This window comes from Alosa pseudoharengus, unplaced genomic scaffold (genome assembly GCF_046254945.1).
Source record: "Alosa pseudoharengus isolate Yale_2024_CS ecotype anadromous, Long Island Sound unplaced genomic scaffold, YU_APseudo_1.1 YU_APseudo_1.1_scf_20, whole genome shotgun sequence".
NCBI lineage: Eukaryota > Metazoa > Chordata > Actinopteri > Clupeiformes > Clupeidae > Alosa > Alosa pseudoharengus.
Window position 1 is genome coordinate 14368221 of NW_027468664.1, and position 25633 is coordinate 14393853.

Sequence of the window (25633 nt, forward strand, 5' to 3'; positions counted from 1 at the left end):
TGGCAACTAAAAGATGGAGACACTCCCATCACCTTCCCAGTCTCTCTTAATTACTACGGTTGCTTAAACAATACTTTCAGGAAACATTTCCTAGAATGACTTTAAGTTCTGGTTTGGTCTTATGGACTAGGAAAATGCCTGACCAGGGAGGAAAAGCATCCTATTTGCCTTCAAACGACCTCTATGCATGATGGCACAACTCATTCATGGGCAGACAGCAGCAAGGAGGAGTGGAGAGTGTTACATTACCAGCATCAAAGCCACACCATCCAGACAAGACAGTACCACTTCATATGGACAGCCAGAAAAAGACACATAAAAGCTTTGAGGAGTTAATGATGTGTTTTTTCCCCCTTACTGACCTACTACCTCTTTCATCAAAGTGCTCAGTTTCTACTTAATTTTAGAGCTGCTGGATCAACATTTTTAGTCCTCCTTCAGTAATAGCCCCTCCAATATTTTTTTTGTAAGTCACTGTGCAGCTACATCTAGTCTAAGCTAGGGAATGAAAAAGGGAATGAAAAATTTAACAGAAATGATAACATCACAGGTCTCAACTCTTGCACTGAGGGTTCCTTCCCCATTATCCACACTTGAGCACTTAGGGCCTTAGACATCTGTACTATTCATGTACTCTGCATGGTTAGGACATAGTTTTAAACGTGTATGTATGTGTGTCTTCTGTAAGATAAACAACAATGAACTTGTTTACTCCTTGCACTCATGATAATAACAATGAGAGGGGTGGTTGTCAGGTAATTTTTTACACTTTATTTTACCAATTTATTTGTAAAACAACACAATATTTTCACACCTGTCAGCATTCTCACAAGGGCATATGACTATAATTGAATAAATCAGCAAATCACACAGTTGACTAATAACTTGAGACAAAAAATATCAAGAAAATGTCTCTGAATGCTTGAAATCTATGATGTGTTGCAAATACTGACAAAATCCCTTGAGAAATACACTTCCATTGTTTGCATGTTTGCTTAAACACTTTTTCCTGCCTTCAATCCACCAGCCTGCATTAACCCTGTGAAGCACTTCATGACCCTGGCTATAGACTTTGTTGAACATGCACTCAGCTTGCTTCTCTTTTTGCAAATTTGGAATGTGAAGTGTTTATTAATGTCATCAAATCTTTATATACGTAGGTACCCTTAGCCTGTAACCAAAATAAGCAACCAATGAATGTTTGAGCTTAAGGCAGTTAGGACACAAGCTAAAGGCACACTGTACTCCTCAGGAGTCTGGGTGAGAGAACCATATTGTTATGTGGCGATGTGCAGAAATCCAGACAGACAAGGTCAGAGAAGACAAGAAAGAAAGCTTTATATGATGGCAAGTGTGCAACTTCCAGTAAGGTCAAGCCTGCGAGTTGACAAAACAAATGCTAAATACAATGGCCTTGGCAGTTCATAGATTTGATCATATTTATATTATGTACTGTAGATGATAAAATCCTCAAATCCTTCGCAATTTAATGTTAAGAAACATTATTCTTACATTGTTTCATCATTTTCCCTCACGGGATCAAAAGAGTAAAAGTATATATCAAAAGAGTCGTTCTAGTTAGTAACCATTACTGTAAAATGAAGGAGAGAGAAGAAAATGTGCTGCCTAGATCATTGATTGGAACATTTACTTTTAAAAAAGGCCTGATGGTGTTGACAAAAATAAAGTGTTGATTAAAATAAAGTCCTCTGCAATTTCTGCAGCAAGGAATTTGCATATCACCGGGGTTTGTTAACTCTAAAGTCGCACATCAATGGAAAGAAATAGTGTTGACATTGAGGGGAGTGTTCATTTATTTTCATTGTGTCGGTTATATCTGTGGACTGAAATGCCTTGTATGTGAAAAAAACTTCTGCCCGAAGCACTTTTGAATTTATTTCCTCAGCATATTAGGTCATATCATAGATTATTATGCCCATTATTTGAACAGTGAAAATAATAATAAAAGACTTTTTGAATTTATTAATTTAAGAGATTTTGAATTTATTCAATGATTCATTTGAATTTAAATATTTAAAATACTTTCTCAGCAAAAATTATATATGCGATTAATTTAGATTAATTAATCACAGAGTATGTAATTAATTAGATTTTTTTTTATCGATTGACAGCCCTAATATATATACTACATTTGCCCACACAGGTTTACACAGAGTGATGAATACCTCCACATCTTTACTTCTGAGAGACATTTTTTTTTTTCCACATTTGTGGTTCCAGTTCACCTAATTAGTTGTGAAATGTTCTTCCTTTTGTATGTCTTTATCATAACACAACTTTTCCAGCCTTTTGTTGCCCCCATCCCAACTTTTTTGAGATGCGTTGCTGGTATCAAATTCAAAATGTGCTAATACTTTTCATGAAATAGTCAAATTTCTCTCCTTCAGCAGTTGATATGTTGTCTTTGAACTATTCTCCATTGAGTTGACATGATTTGAAATTCATGGCATTGTTTTTTAGTCATTTTACAAGGCATCTAAACTTTTTTGAATTCGGTTGTACAATTTATAGGGCTGCATTCCACTGCATTCTGTACTGGAAATGACACCCTTTGGAACAGTGTCATAGGGGCAGCATTGAGGGCACTCCATAATGGCACCCTATTCCAATGGAAGGGCACACATAGGGAACGGCAAGTATAGGCCATTTTAGGAGCACCTTACGTTTACACTAGAAGGGCACTCATTAAAGGGGAGCTTGGCAACTATTTCAACGTAATAAACCCGTTTAGAAATAATTTGGATGGTTAAATGACCTGTTCCGTCCCCAGGCCGAAAACCAACCTTGCAACATTGAGGCTACCGTCTCGTGTTTCTTACCTTGTAACATCCACATTGTCTGCCGAACAAATGCTAACCGTTTTGCTAGCTTGTAAACAGATCCATGTGCTTTATCGTTACCTTTTTCCACAGTTTGAAATAGCATAATGCACAATTTCTCGAGCAGAGGGGGAAATCCTGCCAAGTTTCCCTTTAAGACATGTTTAAGACATGTTATTGCTTGAAATGGCACTGAAACTTTTTTGTCATTTAAAAGCCAGCCAATAGGAACCTTTGAGGGCACTTTAACAAATTTTTTTCCCTCAGCCATGGGGTGGGGGGCGGTCACACACCAGTGCTCTGCTAGTGAAGCTATTGAGATAAAGACATCAAGCAAGTGGCACCCAAGGTAAACACTGCCTTGATCACCATGGGGACAGAGGCAAGGTTCTATCTCACCACCATACTATCCCCTACCCCCATACATCATTTGACATATACTGGGTGATTCTTTTCATAAAGACTGGTGTGTCTTATTGCTTCCTAGGCCTGCCTCTCCATCTTTACCTTTCCATAATACCACATCTTAAGCTCATACCAGAAGAGCGTATTCTTTTCATGGTGCAGACACCACTGTGCTTGCAGGCAATGTGCTTCACAGAAAAACATGAAATAATAAAAATATTAAAATGGGATATGTTTCCATAAGTAATCATGCCCCATGCAAGTTATGCTTTATGCACGTGTTACATGTTTTTTTGTACTAAATGTTAGCCTTAGTTTGAGGAACAATACCAATAACTTTATGCAGTGGACATAATGTAGTTCAGGAGTCTGGAGGAACTGGAAGCATATTTCCATGATTGAATTGGGAAGGATATAAAAAATATCTTTAATATCATCCTTCCCCTACTACAGGGAAGTAAGTGTGCTTACTGTAACTCAACCACACATCCTTTCAGGAACAGCAGTGCAACACAATGCCTTGCTATGGAGAAGAAAAGTGTTGATCCTGGTTACTTGAGTTCTTTTGCCGACAGAAAGGGGGGGGTGTGATGGGAGGTGTCGAAGCAGCCTTCTATTTATAGCTGCTTTTGTTTTATTTATTTATTTTTTGGTAGTGAGCTCACATCCAGGGGTGAGGACGATGCTCCGAAGATGACGGGGAGATTATGTAATGCTTTTAATTAGCTATAGTGACTGATATACCTGTTAGGCAATTATCCCCCAGCACCGCTCATCAGCAGTGACTCCCAGAGAGCGAGACGCACCCCTGGTGTCATAAATCTCCCTAAATTACTTTTGGCATGTCGCAAAAAAGGCAAAGGAATAGGTTCTGCTGTCACCAATTTACTTTAAAGCTCTGCCAGTGTGCAGCCTTTCCAGTAAATGAACAGCTCACAGATCAGTGTCTACTGATACATGGTTTGCCATTTGTTTCTCCAAATGGTGTTTCGTGGCTGAGGTTAGAGTTGTATACATTTCAGCCTGTAATTATTCATGCATTCATATTCATAGAAACCATTGATTTGATAAGGAAAGAGGTGTTTTATAATTTTGAACTCTATATTTCTAAATATGGTTACAGGATATTATTATCACTATTAACATAGAAACATAAGGGAATCCCATATTAACAAAAGGGAATCAACCCATTCCCTGTGTGTCTCGCTGTTTTTATTTTCTTTATTTAGCTTCAGTCTCAGCACCTCAAGCCCTGTCAGCCATCTTACATCCCATTAAATGCCAGTCTCATGTCATATCACATATATGCATGTGACTATACACTATCCTTCCTACCCTCAGGTGCACAACTGCTTAAAATGTGAAGTAAGGCTGGATATAGCCACTGATATCCAATTCACATGGCTTCGGTTCAATTTGTGAAATTAAATTATTTTTAGAGAATGCTGTAAATTGTTGGCAACATAGGGCCATCTAAATATTAATACTTACATCAAGAATTGGTCCTAAAGAAGTTAGCTATGGAGCAAACAACCAGAAAACATGCACTCTGTTGATTATGTCAACAAGTGTAGCAACAAACTACCAAAAGAAAGAAAATATTATTATAATGATTAATGATAAGTAGATCTACATTCAAAAATGTAGGACCAGAGGAGACTTTTTTTCACCATGGCAAGTCACAGACAATAAATTGATGGTTGTTAAATATGTCAAATAACAAGACGTGTGATCTCGATGTTGAATGACTTAAATGGTATCAATACAAATCAAAAAATCTATATTCTTATGCACGAACAGTGACTAATTGTTGACATTGTTTTTCCAGTGTCCAGAGATAATGGTAAATATGCAGTCATAATCCATATGTTGCTCTTAGACATACGCATACTCACTAACAAAATAATCGTAGATGGCCTGTCTCATCTGTGTGTGTGTGTGTTTGTATAATCTTCTGGTACACTGTTTTAATGAAGCACAAGAACAGATGTCTGTATTCTCCCTCCGTAATAAACACACAACCTTGAGATTGTGCATTTCAAAGATTTTCTTTTACCAGCATTTGGAGACCTTGGGTAACAATAGCTGGAGCAGAGAGAACCAAGGTGAGCTGGGAATCCAAGAATACAGACAAATTTCCTCGCCCAAGAAAACCATGTATTGTAAGATACTGCCTAACTCCAGACAACAACAGAACGTAATGAATAACACCTGGGCCTCTTAGTAAACAAGGTGATGCACTTGGTAGAAGAGAGATGCCAGAAAACAGATTCTTTTTTCCTCACTATTTTTTTTTTCTTGCAGAGAATACAAACAGTCCTAGCCTCGTTTCTTTGCAATCAGGGAGCAACCCTATTTTCTTACGAAACTACATCCACATGACAATGTTTGAAATGGCCATTGTGATGAACTTGTGAGGCAGTGGGAATTTGATAGACTAAACTAGATGTCCATATGCGTGTGTGATTCATCACTAAACTACCTACAGTGCACACCAGTGACAAAAGGCAAGGTGTATCCTTGCCCTTCACTGGTTATCACACCTACTTCCTCACTGTGCAAAAGCAGGATAGGAACAGCTCTCTAAAGCAAAGTTTTTCCAAGGTCATTTCTGTCATGCAGTGTATTATTTAACCCCTTTGACATATTTGTACTGTGTATGGAGTTTTAGGCCCAATTCCCACCAAAGATTCGCGACAAGATGAAAACCGTTGCAGAAAGAGTTGCAGCGGTGTGATTTAAATGTTGCACGTCATTGCCAGCTGTTGCAAGCCGTTGTAAAGCATTCACCATGTCTTGTCACAGTTGCAAGGTTTTAAAATGTCGCAGCTCATCTCGTTACAAATCTTTGGTTTGAATCCGCCTTTAGATAGATAGATAGATACTTTATTGATCCCCAAGTGGAAATTCAAAAATTAAACACAGCCAATCATAATTTGTGCTAATGAAAGTTATAAAACAAGAAGGGCAAGGCCTCTGACCATTTCACATCGATGTCAATAAGTGTGAATGTCCTGTGTGCATGGGTGCATGACCTCTGTGGCAGGGATATGAGCAGGGGAGTGGATAATGTTGAACGTTAAATGTAATTGGGTGGGCCTTGTGTGCATGTGACACAGAGAACATTAGAGTGTTCTAGGCATTGTTTTAATATATAGAGTGAAGACAAGTAAGGGAATGGGGGAGAAAGAAAGAGAATGAAAGAGAGAGAGAGAGAGAGAGAGAGAGAGAGAGAGAGAGAGAGAGAGAGAGAGAGGGAGAAAGGGCACTTAACAAAAAAAATCAATTTAATTATACGTACAAGCTCAGTGGCAATTCAGGAGAGGTGTGTGCATACAAGCATTAAAAATGAAATTGCATTTTCCTCCCAATTTTTTTTTTCTCAGCTTTCTTTTCTCCCATTATTTAAACAGTTCAATGGCGATGGCCAAAGTAACGGCCAAAGTTATTCTACCCGTGTCCAGCTGGGGCTTTTAATCCACGCTAAGTGACAGGCTAATTTGTGGAGTTCGATTGCTTTCCGAGCTCGTTTGCGCCAAACACCCCCCTCTCCCCCACTCCTAGACATGAAAGGTCACTGACAGTCTTTGAGTGTTCCTTTCGAGCCACAGTGGACACCATTGCCCGGAGACCATCGCCCGGTCTGGGTTAAGGTCGTCTTCGGCGATGGCAACAATGGCTCAGATGGCTAATGCTGGTTTTAACACCTCTAGTCCTGCCATCACATGGTATCACCTCAGCTGTAGCATGTACTGTAGCTGGCAGGCTAGTGTGAGAAAGCATGCCCCTCATAGATGTACAGTAGTGGCCAGGCCAGTGTGAGAAAATATGCCCCTCATAGTGGCCAGGCCAGTGTGAGAAATCGTGCCCTCATAGATGGGTCCAGAATTAGCCTACTGCAGACAGGACGTGACACAGGGCCACACACGCCATGGCTACAGCGTTGTGCTTCTTGTGAAGAACTCTGAAATCAGAATCGATTGTTGTAGAATGTTGTGTCCAGTCATGATTTTGGACTGTCACTGATCAGACAGAAGGTTTAGTGTTTTGTGGTTCAACCACTGAGCAAAAATCCAATTGGATCAAAATATAAAAACATTTCACTTATAGTACAGACATGAAGCTTTCTTCGCTGATGCTGAATCATCCTCGGCCATCACGTTTGACTGGGTTTTGAACCTAACATCTCATTTTCTCTCTCACACTGTCTGTGCCCTCCCCTCTCTCTATCACTCTCTTTCTCCCTCCCTCTCTCTCTCTCTTATCATAACAGCAGGTCTCTCTCTTTCAATCAAATGTCACACTCACACACTCCCACCTCCTCCCCCTGTGATCCCATCCACTGCCTTATGACTGATTTGAGCATGAGAGGCACTTAAAGATCAGACAGAGAGGAAAAAAAAATGATTAGTTCAAAATTAAATTACAACTTCTGCACCTTTTTTTCAGGGGAGAGGGAAGGAGAGATGGTGGAGTGGATATGGAAATGCACGCTTGTGGAGAGAGCTAATGCGTACCGCCTCTGATCTGAAATGAGGGGTCTGGCTAATGATGCAGCAGCAGAGGCAGAGATGGCTGAGTGAGATTGCCAGTGGGTTTCTATACTGTATATGCATATCTATATTTGCATGACCACACACACACACACACACACATACATGCACATTTACAACCCAGCTGACACAATTACTTTACTCCACACATATGCATTTGCTTGTACTTTCACACACACACACACACACACACACCATTGTTGACCTCTCTTTTTTGTTTGTTTCTGTAACATTTACTGGCACACACAGACACACACACATATAGAGAGAGATAGAGAGAACAGAGAGAACAGAGAGACAGAGAGGGAGGGAGGGAGAGAGAGAACGCACAGTTCTAGCACACTCCAGCAGAAGCAAAGAAAAAAATAATGTATTAAAATATATGTAAATATATGAGAGCCCAGTTAAATGTGAGAGAGTTAAGTGGTGTGGTGTGAGGTCTGCTTAAAGCAGGGGAGCTATCCTGAATATGCATATTAGTTGAATATGAGTGTAAGATGAATTTCACACATCTGCCACATATGAACTAACATGCTGGTGTAAATGGTATGTACCGAACATACAACATTTATACAACATTTACACCTCTCTTTCAAAATACCACAGAGTGAGAAAATGAGAGAGAGAGAGAGAGAGAGAGATGTGGGGAGAGATGAAGAGAATTGCCAGAAATATGAAAAATGTCTTGACCTACATTCATATTTTATGTTCTGCATTTTTAATAAAAAATATATTTGTAAGAATGTGCGGTGTTTGTGTTTTCTAATGCAGTACCGCACACACACACACACACACACACACACACACACACAAAGAAGAAGAAATTGCTCATAACTTAAAGTCTCAGTACCACCAACACAAAATCTAGCATGGTCCTTCAGCTACGACCCAGTCGATAATGTTGGAGACAGATATTGATGCGTAAAGAGGAGAGAAGAAAGGTAAGTCTCCCACACTGATCTGGGATCATTAAAAAGTGAGGAACAGGGGGGGTGGGTTGGAAGCAGGGACTCACTTCAGCCTACCCCACCACCTTGACTGGACAAGACAGCTGCTGGTGGGTAATTGGCTGATGTGCTGTGTGTGTGTGACCACCAGGACTGTCTTTGTCACCTCATTACTGTCACTCAAAATGCAACCAATTCTCCCTTGTATAAAAGGCCAATTCACCAAGCACTTTGATGACACACCATGACGGCAAGTATTGAAATAAAAAGCAGCAGCATTTCATTGGGATGCCCCTAACATTGATTGATTTTAAAGGCAATGATGCAGCAACGCAGTACTGCATGACATTCTGAACTTCACATCATGAAAAGTACAATATGGAAGTTCGGAAGTCACATGGTTAATGTTACAGTACTTGGAAAATGCACTTGTCCAAACAATAGGGGGAATCATTTGAATCGGAATCTTCTCAGAATAAGGTTAGTACACAAGGCTATTGCTATTACAGTATGTCATGATGAATGAATTGCTATGCCATGTAAAAAATAATGGTGGCTTAATCATCAACAGAGCTGCGATTACAACACCAACTCGAGAGGTGGCTGGCTTGCATCATCCTTCAGGCATGCGACCACACACAATTAAAGATGGACAGGAGACTGAGCACCCAACACGTAAAGATTCTGATCAAAGTCCTAGATGTCACAAGTTGTCACAATCTCATCAATATGTTTGTCAACAAATGTGATCTGAGATCAAAACAAACAAGTGCCACATGTGTGTCTGGTTATTAGTCAAGCAGATGTTGTGTCAAAACATCACACATACAACAATGTACAGCCACGGGACCACAGGAATTCAAATGTTAAATATTCAACATGTTTGCATTACTAATAACAGTATACATCAATATTAATATTAACATGAATAATAAACACCAGAAATAACAAGAGTTTGACAACAGGTATTTGACTGCTGGGATACTCTCAGAAAGGGAGGAGGTGGTGCCTCAAATACCTTTAACCAAAGATTCTAGAGTGTGTATATAATCTGCCCTTTAATCAAAGATTCTAGAGTGTGTATATAATCTGCCCTTTAATCAAAGATTCTAGAGTGTGCATATAATCTGCTTTATCTTTGACAACTCGGAGGTATTATGCACAGAGTAGCCTACAGAAGAACAGTACAGAAGTCTAACTGGTTATAATACAGACTTTGGGCTCTATCTTGCACTCCAGCGCAATTGACTTTGCGCAAGTCGCTTTGTGGGCGGATCTAAAATGGGGTGGTCTGTAGTAGCTACATTACTCATGGGTGTGGTTTGGGCGTAATGTGCAATAAACCAATCAGAGTGTCATCTCACATTCCCTTTAACAACAGGCAAGCTTGTTCCATAGCGGATTGCTATTATGATGGCGGATTTGCCAGGCGCAGCCAGAAACGGTTCACAGCGATATAGTCAGTTGGGAACAGCTATATTTCCTCTTGACAAAATGTAATACAGAAATGTCACTTTTCAATGTTTTGGGATCACTCTCACTGAATCACCAGGTTATGAATGCATGATAATATTTTTGCAATGTAATCTAACATTACCTCACTATAGACAATGCAGATCTTCTCCTCTCCCGTGCTTCTGCTGGGGCATTTGGGTTAAATGGCATCGGCATGCAGTTCAACATCACATCTCATTAAGTCCTCTAATATTTCCTAATTTATGTCATCAACACATCCGTATTTCGTGGAAATGTGTACGCTAGATTTATACCTATTTTTTCAGATCGGACACCACACTGATTTACCTCGTGTAGCAATATTTGTCCTTGTAATTATGTATGGTTTGGAGAAATGGGAACTGCGTCGTATAGATGAGAGGAGCAAAGTGCATTGCGCAACACAGGCGCTCAAGCAAGCGCTCCTGCAAGTGTAAGCTACGGCTGTAGGCCTACCTTACCATCAGGCAACTCATCAACGACAAATAGTTTCCAAGTTAACCTAACTTTCCAACTCTGCACAGTATCCCATTAACTGCATGACAGTAGGCTATTTACAATATTTTATGTCAAGTAGAGTTTGTAAACACGTTATCATCAACTTAATGCACGCACAACTTTTGTTCGAGCAGGAGAGAGAATAACAATGAATGGACGCAGCAACTACAGAAATTGTAGCCAAGGCTACTTGCTGCTTTCTTTTACTATCTATGGTTGCTGGGTTAACAGCACATAAGCTGATTTAAGCTAATTCACAAACTCAAGACTTCAAGGGCATCATGGTTTTTTGAAAACAACAAAAGGACGGAGGGAACATAGCAAAGCTTGTTGTTATTTCAGATGGGCTACAACAAGGTAGGCAAAATTGTGGTGCTTGTCAAAACCTTAGCGCAGCTGGAATAATGCTTATAGCGTGATGTTAGAGCGCACACAATGTTTAAAGCCATACACAACGGTAAATTGGAACAAAACTGTATAAAGTTGTCCAAATTAATAGGTCGTAATTAGGCGTTGTTGTAAAGATATTGCATGTAGATGTACTATATAGGCTACTAAATGTTTAGTTGACCAATGCACGAACAATACCGGGAAACGGACAAATATTATAAAGGCTTTGACTGTTTCCATCTGTGGACAGGGTGTCTGTAGATCGGTGTGCACAGCATTCATTCCTGCAGGCAGGTGGCCATGCATGCGCCCTTAAAATAGCATCTGAATTTGCGCCACTGACTTTAGACCAGGAGGTTCCTGGTCTGTGGCGGAATTGTTTTCTGAAACTGCAAAATATCAACAGGGACCCAGTGTTTCCTCTAGGATTTTTTTAAGCAGTGGGGGCAGGCCTGTCCGAACCCCCCCCCCCCCGTCCCACGGAACTGACAACTGACACTTCGCTGCAACACAAACAGTTATATGTATTCACCTCTATTCACACACAATGAGGCATTATTTTCAGTTGTGATTGAGCTGTATATTTGAAGAATCTACAACAGGTCTGCACAATGAATTTTCAAAGGCAATTGCGACTATTGTGCGTCTGCCCCATTTCTGATACCGTGGGGGAAGAAAATTAAACCGTGGGGGGCCGCCACTATCAAATCAACATAGAGGAAACACTGGGACCGTTCGCGCCAGAACACGATCCCTCTTTTCGCTGAAACGCCCCCGTGGGTGCACATGTACCTGTGGAGGGAAAATTCCAATATGTGCCGACTGCAAAATAGGAAAAACAAAAGCGTGAGTATACAAAGTCAATTGCGCTGGAGTGCAAGACAGAGCCCTTTATCAGAACTGGGCGGTCATCAGACAGAACGGTCAACATAAACAGAACAACGGTGCTTCCTCTTTGCTTCCAGTAGCCTTTGCTCCTCTCCTCTTTCCTCCTTTCCCTTCACCTGGCCCTATACCCAACCTCTCCTCTTCTCCTCACCACCCATGTCCCATCTCCTGTTTGCTCTTCTCCAATCCTTTCCTCTCTTCTTCTCATCTCCTCTCCTCACCACTTGTCCCATCTCCTTTCCTCTGTTTTCCTCTCCTCTAATCTCTTCTCCTCTAGAGTGTGTATATAATCTTTTCCCCATCTTTGCTCTACTCTGCTCCAAGAGATCACCAGGGTTGATAGGAACCATCAGCTATGGAACAGGTCCTTTAAACTCCTGAACCCATCATGCCTTTGCTCCTCTCTCACTTTCTCTTTTCGCCTCTTCCTACACCTCAAGAATCTTTAACTGTTCTAATGCTTTGTATGGTGATTATATACACACTGTCAATTACTGCAATGTCATAGGTCTATATTAAATATGCATTTGATAATTAATTGATAATACAAGTAAGGCATACACCTTTAGCCAGTAAGTGTATTAGCTACACCAATGGAATTACTGTCATTAGCACTTCACATGATCAGCTGAGCAGCCATATTTTAACAGGGCAAATATTATAAAACTCATTATAAACTTATTCATTAAGCTCATGCTTTTATTCAAAGCAATTTACACTGAGGGATAAAGGAGAACAGAGTAATACATTACTATTCATATCATACAAAACCAATGAGGAACAACCTCAGATAAAGCTCCAGTGCAAAAGCACCCTCTCACATAGCCCTTTTCCACCGACAGAGAAGCGGTTCCCTTCCCGTTCGCGAACCAACTTTTGAACTGTTCGGATCATTTCGACTAAACAAAACCAGTTCAGAATTTGACACTTTGGTTGGGAGCTGGAGCCAAAATATAGTTGTTTTTTTCCTGCGTGTCATTCTACCGTTCAAAGGGTAGAAATGATTTTCCCCTCCTTATGAACTGTTGCAACCATGAGTAAACAAAACTAGTCAACTAGCACTACACTGTTGACTAGCATTTTCTGCCGTTTTTTTACGGGACAACTGTCTTATCATCCTCCTGTTTATGCATCTCATTAACTTTTGTTTATGGACGCAACACCCTCTGTTGATGACGTATCCTTGGTTCCGTTCAAAACTGGTGGAAATGTGGACCAAGGTTCAAAACATTCTTTTTTTTTTTTAAGTATATTTTTTGGGCTTTTTATGCCTTTAATTAGATAGGATAGTGGAGATTGACAGGAAGTGAGTGGGAGAGAGAGTCGGGGTGGGATCCGGAAAGGACCACGGGGCGGGAATCGAACCAGGGTCGCTGGCATACGGTGCAGGTGCCCCAGCCAGTCGCGCCACTGCTGGGGCCAGGTTCAAAACATTCTGAACTGAACCAGTTTAAGAACAAGCTCCCTGTTGGTCGAAAAATGCCCAAGAGTCAGTGAGTGAGCTGAGTGTAACTATCTTCTGTTTTGTGTTTGAAATCCAAACTGTATTTACAGATGTCAGACATACAGATGCATTCTGTAGCCTAACTCTCTATGCTATGCATTAAGACATGACCACCCAATCAGGGCACAGCTTTCCTCTGATGGTGGAGGGATGAAAGCAATCACAGCATGATAAATTGACTTGGATTGAATGCACGCGATGATTGAATGCTGAATAATTAGTTGAACTGTGATGGCTTATACGATTGAAATGATTTATTATCTGTGACCATATAGCTTTAAAAATGAAACAAATACTAAAATGATCAAACGAAAAGGAAGAAAAGAAAAGACATGATCACCACAGAAAGAAATAGATGAGTCACGATGAATGAAAAAGGCAGCTTTCATGAACTTTCAGAGCTGTACTGCACCCGACTAAAACACAATCAGGAACACGACCATCACCCAAAAACACAACACACCCCCCTCTGAAGAGAGTGCTCTATTTGTCCAGTCATAGGGTCAGTCAGGAAAAAACAAAAGATCTAACAGAACATCCTGAAAGAAAATGTCTCAGTGGACTATATAGGCGTATACCACAACGCTGGGTCTGTTTGAAACGGAAGACATCTACCTACTGTCTCCCTCCCTACATAGAGGAGAAGGGTCTGTCTGCGTCCTGCAGGACGGAGGCGTAACTTGTAGAAGGAGGCGTGTCTTGTACTTTTCTAAATCGCAGTTCACGCGAGATCTTCCTCTTTCGCGGTTATCAATGTTCACGCGAGCTCGCGTTAATATTCGAAGGCAAAGACAGAAACAAGTTAGAAGTGAAGATGATGTCGGTAAGTAGGTAAAAGTAAAAGAAGATGATGTCGGTAAGTGAAGTGGACAAGAATGAATGTTTTGTTTTTACAAGCTTAATGAACTCTAGATCTGAGGCAGACTACTTGTGGTTGTGCTACTGTTTAACATTATTTACGAATTGTTTGAACGCTTATACTGTTTTAACGTTGGAAGAAACATCAGGTTGGTACCCGCTGCATTTAGCCGACGCTAAACTCCAAAAACTACTTTCAATCATCTATGAATTATTTCAGGACCAGGCCCCCCAAGAGCTACTTCATATAAGCTGTCTGAATGAACGCATCTTAAAAGCAAACTGGGAAACAAAAAAGCGTAGCCTACTAGCCTATATAGTGGCGGGAAACCTGTGGTATCAGAACACAGTAACGTTAGCTAGACCGGAATTTTAGCCGACCACAAGTGTTGAATGGTTTTTCGACTATTTGCTCTGCTAACGCAATAATAACAAAATAAGAAAGCGTTGGTGGAATGTGAGGCTATTAAACTTAAGTCAGCGAGTTGCTTTTCGAATCCCACTATTATTTCATGCACAAACCCGCGTTGCAGACCTACGCCACACACCACTTGGAGGTGTGTTAAATTTGGTTATTTAACCATCCGTTAACTTCAAAACAGGCATTTTACTTTGGATAGTCAATAGCAATACATCATAGGAGTGATTTAATGTCAAAAAATCTAGAGTGGAGTAACTCAACAATTGACACCTCCGAGATGTTTAGTGTTCTAAAGACGTCAAATAGCTCGTTATCGTTACAGCCAAGGAGTAAGAAGTAAACACGCATGTATGGCTATAGAAACTGTGCCTTCATGTTACAACTAAACACGAGAAAAAAACTTTAATAGCCCTTGAGCCAGCTCCTTACTATGTGATCTCAATGGCTATGCAGCGTTTGTTTGCACCTCCTGATTACCTCCCAAAAACGCCCTTAATATCCGTATGTTTGTGTGAAAGAATTAGGGGGTTGCTCGCACGGGTAACCCAGCTGCATGGCTATGTTGAACTATTAGAACTGAAAGAAGTACAATGGAGTAGTATGCACTTTGGATACCATAAGTGACTTAACTAAAAAAAAAAAAAAAAAAATACTTTTAAAAAACACATGAAAAAGCATCTTAGTCAACCATACATAGGAACAGCTGTGACCTGAATAGTAATTAGTGGGTTCATGTAAGAGTATTTAATAGCTTAGGTTTTACATGTTTTGTTTATATGTATTGTAACGTTTATGAGTCAGGAGCCAGAGCTTCGTTCAAGGCAAGCTTTATTCCTAAGAACAAGGGCACGGAAGTGGGCGTGTCTGATAGTGGGCGTGTCTTGTAGTATTGCAGGATGCAGACAGATACTATTGACATGGAGAGCTGTTTTACTAGACATGACTGGATTAAATGCATCTTTTAAAAATGAGCGTAGCACTCTAGAATATTTGGTTAACACTACGGTATGACGTTAGCAAAGGCCTGACGTTTAAACTAAATTAGCTTACGTAAGCTAGCAGGCTAACGGTATAAATTAGTTTTACGGCCGGCAGATATATCAGACCAGACGCTATTAATGGTTACAACAATGGCATAATCAGAGAGTAAATTGTTTATTTCTCATCTCAAATCTACAAATTTAAGCAAAATAAGGTCACACAAATGACATTTTAAACAGATTCAGCAGTCATTACCGATGTCATCCGCCATGTTTGTTTACCTTTCACAGCTGTTTCAGACGTTGCCGCAAGGGATTATGGGTAGAAGGGAGCATGAAGTGTGCATCGATGCTGCCTCCAAAAATGACCGTTATTTGGGAATTCTAAGATATCTTAGAAGGCAGCAGAATTTGTTTTTTTTGGTTTCGAACCGCACTTGCTGCCTTGCTCCCCAGTTAGATATCTTAAAAGGCAGCAACTTTACCCATTTCGAACACACCCGCTAAGTCCCTGGGAAAGATGTGAATCCCTGAACTCTGTGAATCACACATGCAACACTTTGCTCTCTGTTTGTCCAGTTATAGGGTCAGTCAGGAAAAGAACAAAAGATCTAACAGAACATCTCGAAAAAGGAACGATCCCTGAGAAAGGTAGAAGTCTGTGCTAAGCACAGGTGCAGCACATTGCAAAGGCAAAGTTATAAATGGACTTGATAATGGGTTCTGCGCAGAGACAGATGTGATGTGAACTCGAGTTTTCTTGATGTCAGTGACACCATGTCTTGACAGAGTATGTCTAGAATTACGCTTAACAGTAACCAGCATATGTCAAAGAGACTTTCCATGCAACCCACCGACTTTCCATTAAGAACTGCGAGCATTATTAAGTAGATAAAAGTGGCACAAATGTAAGTCATATTAACACTCTGAGGTCCCGGGCCTTTCAGACAGTTTGAGGCAGTCTGCTACACCTTAACATTTTTAAACACAAGATTGCTAAGTGAAATAGTCATGATATGTAAAGGTGTTCTTTCAATTTTGTGGGGATTCCAAACTGTATAAAATCCACAACATAGTAGATGGCTTGTGGGTACGATAAGTTTAAAAAAAAAAAATCTGTTCTGCATTTGGCCATATACCATCAAAATGAATGTGAAGATGATGAAGACTAGCTGCAGGGACCTGGCGGAGGGCACAGGCCACCCCACCAGAGATGTGATAGTTGGCCTTGTCAGCATGAAACATCTTGAAGAATTGTTTTCTTATCCAAAGTGTTTTGCATTGATTTTATGATGGCCATATTTCATTTCATGCATGTATGTCACATTACATCTATGTTCAGGCACAATTTCTAAGGCACACTAGAACATCAATGCCAGATTAATCCAGGCCCATTCAGACTGACAGATGGCCACCCATTCAGATTCAAGAAAATTGCCTGAATACATAATAATAATAATAATAATAATAATAATAATAATAATAAATTAGCCAAATCAGAATTTATATTTGACTGGCAATACATCAACGTCCACCCGTAGATGGGTTCGAGTGGTCATAGTTTCGAGTTGGCAGCTTAGCTGTTACTGTAAGTGCCACTGTATGGCTGAACAACTATCATTGACCTGTTTTCATGGAGGACGTAACCTCTCCAATACAAGATAATAAATAAATATACAAATTTATGATTTTTTTCACATGTAATTTTTTCCGTCATTCTCAATGTGAGTTTATGGGTATATATGTATTGCAACGATATGCATGTCAATGGGCTCAACTACCAATTACTACTGTAATGAAGTTGTTCTATCCATCCACATCTACAGTAGCCCATACTGTATCTGGTGGAAAAACGTCATTCTCCATGTTATGTGCTTCAGATGCTCTACAAAAATGTAAGTTATTTGCTATACTGCATACGTTAAGTTGCTTATTTTCAACTCTTCTTTACATAAAATAGTTTGATTATTAATAATGCATAATTTAGAATTGAATCTAAGGTTTTAATGTGCACTGTTTTACTTTTTACATGTTATGTTTATGCGGCAACCCTCTCTGAATCTGTGCCCCAACCTGGCCACTCCATCACTTTTTTACTAGAATTGCCACGGACTGCCTTAACAAATGAAAAACCTATAGCATTATGTTGCTATATTTACTTTAATCCAACTCCAATTTCTTCTACATGACATAATATAAAACTTGAGAGTTGAACTCATTCAACTGAGATTTATGTTTTTCTGAGCAAACTCGAACATCTGTTTGGGTGTGAAGCCGGGTGTGCATGCGTGTGTGAGAGTGAGGGAGCGGTGGTTGGAGTGTGTGTGTGTGTGTGTGTGTGTGTGTGTGTGTGTGTGTGTGTGTGTCCGTGGATAACCACGTTTTGAGAAAGCACCAGCAGACCACACGCAGATACCCCGGCCGGCTCCCTCCAAAAGCGGGCCGGGGAGAGGAGATAAACACAAGGACAGAGGCAAACACTCGCTGGCGGCGCGACACCATGAAACGGGATCACAGCAACTGGGTGACAGGCGGAGGAACGAGGGAGAGAGAGAAAGAGAGAGAATTTGTGTGTGTGTGTGTGTGCTGTGCAACTGTGAAGGAGAGACAGAGAGACACAGAGAGTGAGGATGGAAAGAGAAAGAAAGGGATGTAATTGTGTGTGTGTGTGTGTGTGTGTATGTGTGTGTGTGTGAGAGAGAGTGAGTGTGAAAGAGAGGGAGAGAGAAAGAAGAGAGAGACTAGCAGACACATATAGAGGGAGAGAGGGAGAAAGTAAGAAGAGGCAAGCAATGAGTTGAGAGAGATGGAGGACAAATCAGGATTGTGGAGAACAGGCCACTCAATCAAGGAGGGTTTCTGGGACAGAAGTGGCCGGAAGTCAATCATCCCATTAAACTACAACATCTGGAAAGAAGATGAAGAATAACTGCAGAACTATAAATAGTCTACAAAATCACAACGTGAACACATGAACTTAGATATGAAGATATATGAAGATATATGAAGATATTTCTACATAAGTATAATAAACCATGTAGAACACATCTAGGTTTTATGTCACCATTGACATGTGAGCCAAATATTCGGCTAAGATCCATCAGGATAATACTTTGGAATTCCAGACGTATAAAATCCAGTGGTTTAAGTCACAACTTCCACACCTGGGTTGATTGGCATTTTGACATGTGTGGCAAATAACATGCAGGAGAGAGAGAGAGAGAGAGAGAGAGAGAGATGACAAACAGAACACATGAAAGAAACAGAAGAGTAAAGAAAAGCAACATATATCCTATATAGATTTGGTTTGGGTTTCCATAACAGAATGATTAAAAAAATGCTAAATTATCTAAAACATGCTGTTTATACTGGAAGTTGGGAGTTTAAATGCAATTATTTGGAGTTATCTTCGGAGTTGTAATTATCTTTAGAGTAAAATTACATAGCTTGGAGGCATAAAATAACACGTAGAGCCGTGGACTGTTTTTTTTCCACTCATGTCTTGAAACACATTTTCTCATGACACAAATCTGTTGCTTAAACAGTTTGCCTTACCTCCTAGTCCTAACACCTGAAGTTTAGCCTCCGACATAGCACTACTCAAGTATGAAAGGAGAAAAATGAATCACGAAGACATTTACACTATAAATTCCGAATGAATTAGTCTCAATCTTATACCAAGGATTATACCAAGGAATTATACCAAGGAACTAATCCGCTGTCCGTGTCCAAGGCATGACAATCACTTGTCTTGACTCACTCACTCAATTCAGATCAGAAGTTACAGAATAATTATTTTCATTCACGACAAGAAAACAATGAACAATGGTAAGGAGTTTACGGAATTATTTCCCCCTCTCCCTCCCCCTTTTTTCTCACTTCGGAAATGGGTCATGTTTGAGCAACCTTCAAAATATAAAATATACCTGGTGTCCCGCTTCCTGGGATTACCTCAATCCCGGCCAGGGTTTCAGAGCAACGCCCGATAATCCATGGGCACAATAACAAATCGGCAATTTGAGTGTGACATCAACATCACCCGAACTTTGACAGAATAGCTCCAGTTTCGATGAACGGCGGATTGTGTACTCCAAGCGATGCGTAGGAAGAGTGGATGAAACTGTTCCCTCTGACACTTCTGATAGGATTTCAACAGCTCTGTTCTCTTGGCGGGTTGCTGTCACTTCCCGCCTCCTCTAAGGACTTTGAGTTTAGGAACGTTTGGAGAGATGACAATCGTAAAAACGTAGAGATGTCTTACTCAAAACGACAAAGTTCACTCATTTTTGCCTAACCACGCAAACTGACATTGTTTGAGACGGACCATTTTCTGAATGTGTTCACTGCTAGTGGTGTAGCTTCAAGTGACAGGAGATCTGTGCGCGCACGAGCCTACAGTAAACTGCACTCCGTCTCCGTTACGCACAATATACCCACCATGGGTATACGCCCCATCATCATGCTCATGCCAAACAGTTGGCGCGAGCGCGCGCACGCACACACACTCGTGAGCGAAGAAAGTTTGACGCACCTATTATGGGTCTTTTTCCTGATAAGTGGCTGTATATCAGATTAACCCAGACAATTTTGGCACCCTAGTGGTGTGTACACATTCAATTCTTGATATCAATTATATTATCCCTCTGCTACATAAATCTGTAATATGGGCAATGACAGTTTATTTTATTTTTTAACTGAGGATCTCAGGGGCAACGTTGATGTAATATACGGCGATGCGATTCCCATGTATGAACAGGTCCGTAAAACGACAACGCCATCTGGTGGACAACACACTTCCTCAGTACCTCGGTTCCGTCAGTGAGGTCCCCTTGGATATTTTGTCGATTTAACTTCAGTGTTATTTAGTCTTAAGTATTATTTGTGCGAGAGCTGCATTCTGAAAAGGCTTTGCTAAAATATCTGTAAACATGTAGTGTTCCCTACTCTGCAAACATCTGTGTGGATACTGAACTCAACTGTGACTCAGTCAGGAGTGACAATATTTATTTTCAGAAATTAATTTGTGGATTCAGAAAACATTTGTCACAACAGCATTAGTTTGAAAACATCCCACCCCTCTTTTTTAAAAACAAAAATCGTCATATCCTCATTCAATATACACAAGATAAAAATAAAAACTGAGGGGGAAAACAAATCAGCAAAAAGGTGTGAATCCATTGATTGGACTAAAGGTCATCTGTACAAGCAAGGCAGAAGGAATAAAGGTTGTTCCTCTCTCTCCACTTATAGCATTTCAGAAGCAAGATTTTCCTTAAAAAACGCATTGCAGCTCTTCAGCCATGTCACTTCTCAGGTATCTGTTAAAGATTTGCGGTTTGATCTAAAACACAGGTGTCCTTTTTTTTTGTCCTTTTCTTTCCCTTTCTCTCTTTCTCTGTCTCTCCAGTAGAAGGGAGCGCAGGTTGGTGTGCTTCGCACCAGTGCAGGCCGAGCGACTGATTGTTCACACGTGTGAGGCATCTGTGGTATAACAGTCCATAGGTCTCCTCGTCGCTGCTCTCAACACTCCTCCTTCACATAAATTGGCTTAAAGTCCTCCTACAGAAATGGGAGTGGATGGGGGGGGGGGGGTTAACAAGATAAGAGATTTGTTCTTATAACATAAGAATAGATCACAGCAAATATCCACAGCAAATATCCTGGTAATATCCTTATTGTTTGCAGTCTATGTATGTATCTATGTATGTCCTCTCTCACTCACACACACACACACACACACACGTACATATGTACCTCTCGCGTGCAGGCGGAGTTGTTAGGGCTCTCTCCCTTCACATAGTTCTGCTCGTCAGTGTCCGACTCCAAGTGCTCCAGACGCTCCGACGTTCCGTTCATGATCTCATCCGGGGTCTTCATGAACCTGTGTGTGTGTGTGTGTGTGTAACATTTTATGTAATAACAATTCACATTGATCACATTTACACATTTCAATCTCCCATAGATCACAAACAAATACTTACAGTATGTACATATGCACACATTTAAGTTTATACCACAGTGTACATGTGCATGCATACTGTGCATTCAAACATACACTATATACACACACACATGCACATCAACACATGCACACATGTACATAAACCACACATACAGTACATTGCATCATGAATATATACATAGATTACCATATACTGAATACAGAGAGAGAGAGAGAGAGAGAGAGAGAGAGCTTCTTACCTGAACAGCAGTCTTTGTCCTGGCTCTTTCCTGATGATGTTCAGTTTGTAGTAGTGTCTCATTGCTCTTGACATCTTCTCGTATGTCATATTGGTCCTATTCTGTTTTCGGGACAGACAGACATTTCTCAATATGCTAACTGAAGAATCAACACTATTGTACATCACACTATTATACATTCTAGCTACATACAAAAAAGTATGTACCAAGCTTTACTCCCATGGATGTGTCTATCATTGAATGTCTAAATGTTACCCCTACAAACATTGTTAACATTGTCACTGTTAGAAAAACAAAGGTATTAATAAAAAATCCGATGTGCATGTTACATCACCACAAAGACTGGAGGCGTCTCGGAAAGTTTCTGCAGAGGTACTTTTTGTCTAATGACTATGGTATAGCATATATTTTATATAAGTATAAATAATAAAATTGAGTTGAATGAAGTTGTTGTATCCCCTCAGCTCAGGCCCTGGTACCTTATGGTTTCCCCAGAGCCGGGCCAGGCCATTGGGGTCCATGATGCGGAAGACTTTGGACTCTGTGTCCTCCCAGCGAATGTAGTTCTCGTACCGGCTATCAGACAGGAGCTGGTACACATAGTCCCAGAGAAGCCTGCAGTCTGCATAGGAACACACACACACACACACACACGCGCGCACACACACACACATTAGTGCCTGAAACAAATTAGACAATTATAATGCTGAGAATCAAGGTGCGTCAGACAGATAAGAGCCGAGTAACAGTTTACTGTGACACCTGCAGCAGAAAATATGCTGTCAAGCCTAATGTATGTTTCTGTGTGTGTGTGTGTGTGTGAGAAAGAGGGAGAGAGAGTATACTGTATGTGTGTGTGTGTGTGTGTGTGCATGAGTGAGAGAGAGAGAAAGAGAATGTGTGTGTAAATGAGTGAGCCGGAGACTGAGTGTGTGTGTGTGTGTGTGTGTGTGTGTGTGTGTGTGGTGTTTGCCTCTCTGCAGGGGCATCACATCCCCAGAGTCTCACCTGCTATCCGTCCAATGGGCATCCCTTGGTCCTCGGGCGGCGAGACAGGCACGATGACGTGGTTACGGAAGCGGCCCTCCTCCTGGTGGTGCGGGTGGTGCCCGTGCGGGTGGTGCGGATGCCCGCTCTGGGCCAGCTGGTGTGCGTGGGGGTGGGGGTGATGGGATGCGCTGAGGGCGTGGTGCTGGTGCCAGGCGCCTTTGCCACCGTGCCCGTCTCTCTCATTCTCATGGGCCGGGGCGTGGATGGCCGCTCGGCCATGCCGGTAGTCGCCACCGGCGCCCGCCCGGCCGGGGCTCAGCAACAGGGGGTGCATGATGGCGCTGGGCATCAGCTGAATGACCCGTGGCGAGGGTGACGGCTCCTCATGCCCGCCGCTGTGAGGGCTGTTGCTGCTGACCCCCCGCGAGACGGCTCCGGAGTCGCGTCCAGGCCCGCAGTGCCCGTTGGCAGGTGCCGCCGGAGACACGGAGAGCGGGTACAGGTCCTCGGGCGCGTGATGGTTGCTGTCGGGCAGCTGCGAAGACGCCTGCTGTGAGTCCTCGGCCAAGCCCATCTGAGGATGGAGGAGCGAGGGTGGGGAACGCCGTGGGACTGGGTGCAGGTGGGGCGACCGCGAGCGGTGCCGGTGGCGCAGCTCGATGGTGGGGGGGTGCTGGGGGGGTCCGTCTGGTCCTCGAGGAGCTCGCCGTACCGTTTCTGCAGTCACAGACAAGAGTTTTTTTCAGCGAAATGACGAATTTGAGATTCAGGGCCGGTTTCCCGTACATGGATTACGGGGGTTACTACCGGTAATCTTAAGAGTAATCACTTACATTCAAAGGAGATCTTCACTGAGTTTTCTTCTAGTTTAGTGCTAGATGTAATCCATTAATTGGCAAACCGGCCCTAAGATTTCAACCTTTAAAAGTCAACTAGGAAATGAAAAAAGCACAGGCTGTCTCTGCCACCGATCTGGAATGGTGTACAGCAGTGGCAGACAGCTGTGGCTTTTATGATTAGGGCCTTCAATGCCCATTTCACTAATGTGTATACTGTACAGGAATCCCTCTACAAAGTCTGTTAAAAGAGAACGTGGCCATGAAGATTGCATTCTATGAAGAAATACTATGTAGTTCAATTTGTTACTAAGTTCAGTCATTTATCAATTAATTAAACAAACCAAACAGCTGTCATTGATAAATACAAATGACCCATCATATCAGTTTCAAATGATGGGAATGATGTGCAAGATTCAAGAATAAACTACCAGTAGATGGCGCTTAAACTTCATTACTGCAATAGTGAGATATTGCAGAAGTTGCACCTGGAATTTCCCCCATCTGTTTTGAAGAGGAAATAATCTCCTCCAGGAACTCTCATCATCCCTATTTCTTAGTATTGAATTATTGTCATAACAGCGGCACAAATAATGAAACCATACAGGTCTTTGTTGTCTAAGATATGTATATTTTTCAAACCATTCATTTGAAGAGGTTTTTGTTTGTACACTTCAAACTCCTTGAACCATAAAGAGAGATAAAGTTTAAAAAAAAGGCCAAGCATAACATGCAGGAAGGTGCACTTCCTTGTGGAACAGGTTTTCTGTCAACATTCCAAATTGGAATTTAGACTCCCACCCCACCACACCACACCCACCTCTCCACCAACACCAACACCACACCCCTCCTCTCACTCACACACACACATTCCTCCCGACCCTCCCACATCCACCTGTTGACTCTGACTGTACACACAGGTCACATTTGTATAACCGGAGAGAAACCAATCACACTTAGAAAACACTCCGACTGAGATAAGGAGAATGATCTGAAGACTTGGACGTGATCTGAGTTATACTCATCTAGTTATATATTGCCGTCTGCTCTGTGTGCAAGTTAATCACATGTAAAACATGGCTGCTTCTAAAAGGAAGGAGGTGGCGAGGTTGTTGGCTAAGCTAATAGCGTGTGATTGTCCGAGATTCCCTCATTAAATTGAATTAAACCAAAACAGAATCATGCATTTAGGTTACTCATCAGCAGAAGATGACAAGAGAAGAGAAAAATTATTAAGATGTCTGCTAGCTGTATAAATGTATTTAGAAACTGCTGTGATTCGTTTATCTTTCTCATTAATTCCAACCAACATAATCTTCCATCTCTATTATAAACACATGTTCACACAATGCACATCATCACATCTGTAAGAAATAATCTTATCAGATAGATAGATAGATAGATAGATAGATAGATACTTTATTGATCCCCAAGGGGATCCCCAATCATAATCTTATCATGATTACACATCACTGTATCAATAATCTTCTTGATTTTGTGGCCATAGAAAGTTTCCACAAGGAATGATAGTGTTTTTACAACGAGACAATATTTGTCTTCCACATCAATCATTTCACTAAATTATCACCCCAAGCATAACAGGATAAACTTGTAAACTGACCTTCCAGTTTTGGATGCTGTAGCTCGGCCTCTGAGACAGAATGGAAGGAGTTGCCAGGAAAGTAGATGGAGGGGTAGGACATGTAAGGCTTTCTCTGTTTCAGAATGTGCTGCAGAAGCTCATAGAGAACATCGCCTGTGAATGACAAGGTTCACAATGGATTACCACAAGGTTCAGTATGGGGACCTTTGCAAATAAGATGTATAT

At 41.2% G+C, this 25633-nt stretch overlaps 1 protein-coding gene and 1 long non-coding RNA gene across 5 annotated transcripts in view; one reads left to right on the forward strand and one right to left on the reverse strand.

Moving 5' to 3' along the window:
* Positions 1-25633, forward strand: part of LOC143136127 (uncharacterized) — a 263743-nt gene that overhangs the window by 112823 nt on the left and 125287 nt on the right. The gene's annotated exons all lie outside the window — the stretch shown is intronic.
* The window catches only part of etv6 (ETS variant transcription factor 6), a 29032-nt gene continuing 24164 nt past the window's right edge, over positions 20766-25633 (reverse strand). For all 4 annotated transcript variants that reach the window (XM_076296625.1, XM_076296624.1, XM_076296627.1 and 1 more), the window contains exons 4-9: positions 25427-25561; positions 22988-23686; positions 22459-22601; positions 21980-22080; positions 21533-21659; positions 20766-21337 (exon numbers count right to left, since the gene is read on the reverse strand). In XM_076296625.1, the coding sequence (XP_076152740.1) occupies positions 21299-21337; positions 21533-21659; positions 21980-22080; positions 22459-22601; positions 22988-23686; positions 25427-25561 (1244 nt within the window). In that variant the 3' untranslated portion in view covers positions 20766-21298. The remainder of the gene's footprint in view (positions 21338-21532; positions 21660-21979; positions 22081-22458; positions 22602-22987; positions 23687-25426; positions 25562-25633) is intronic.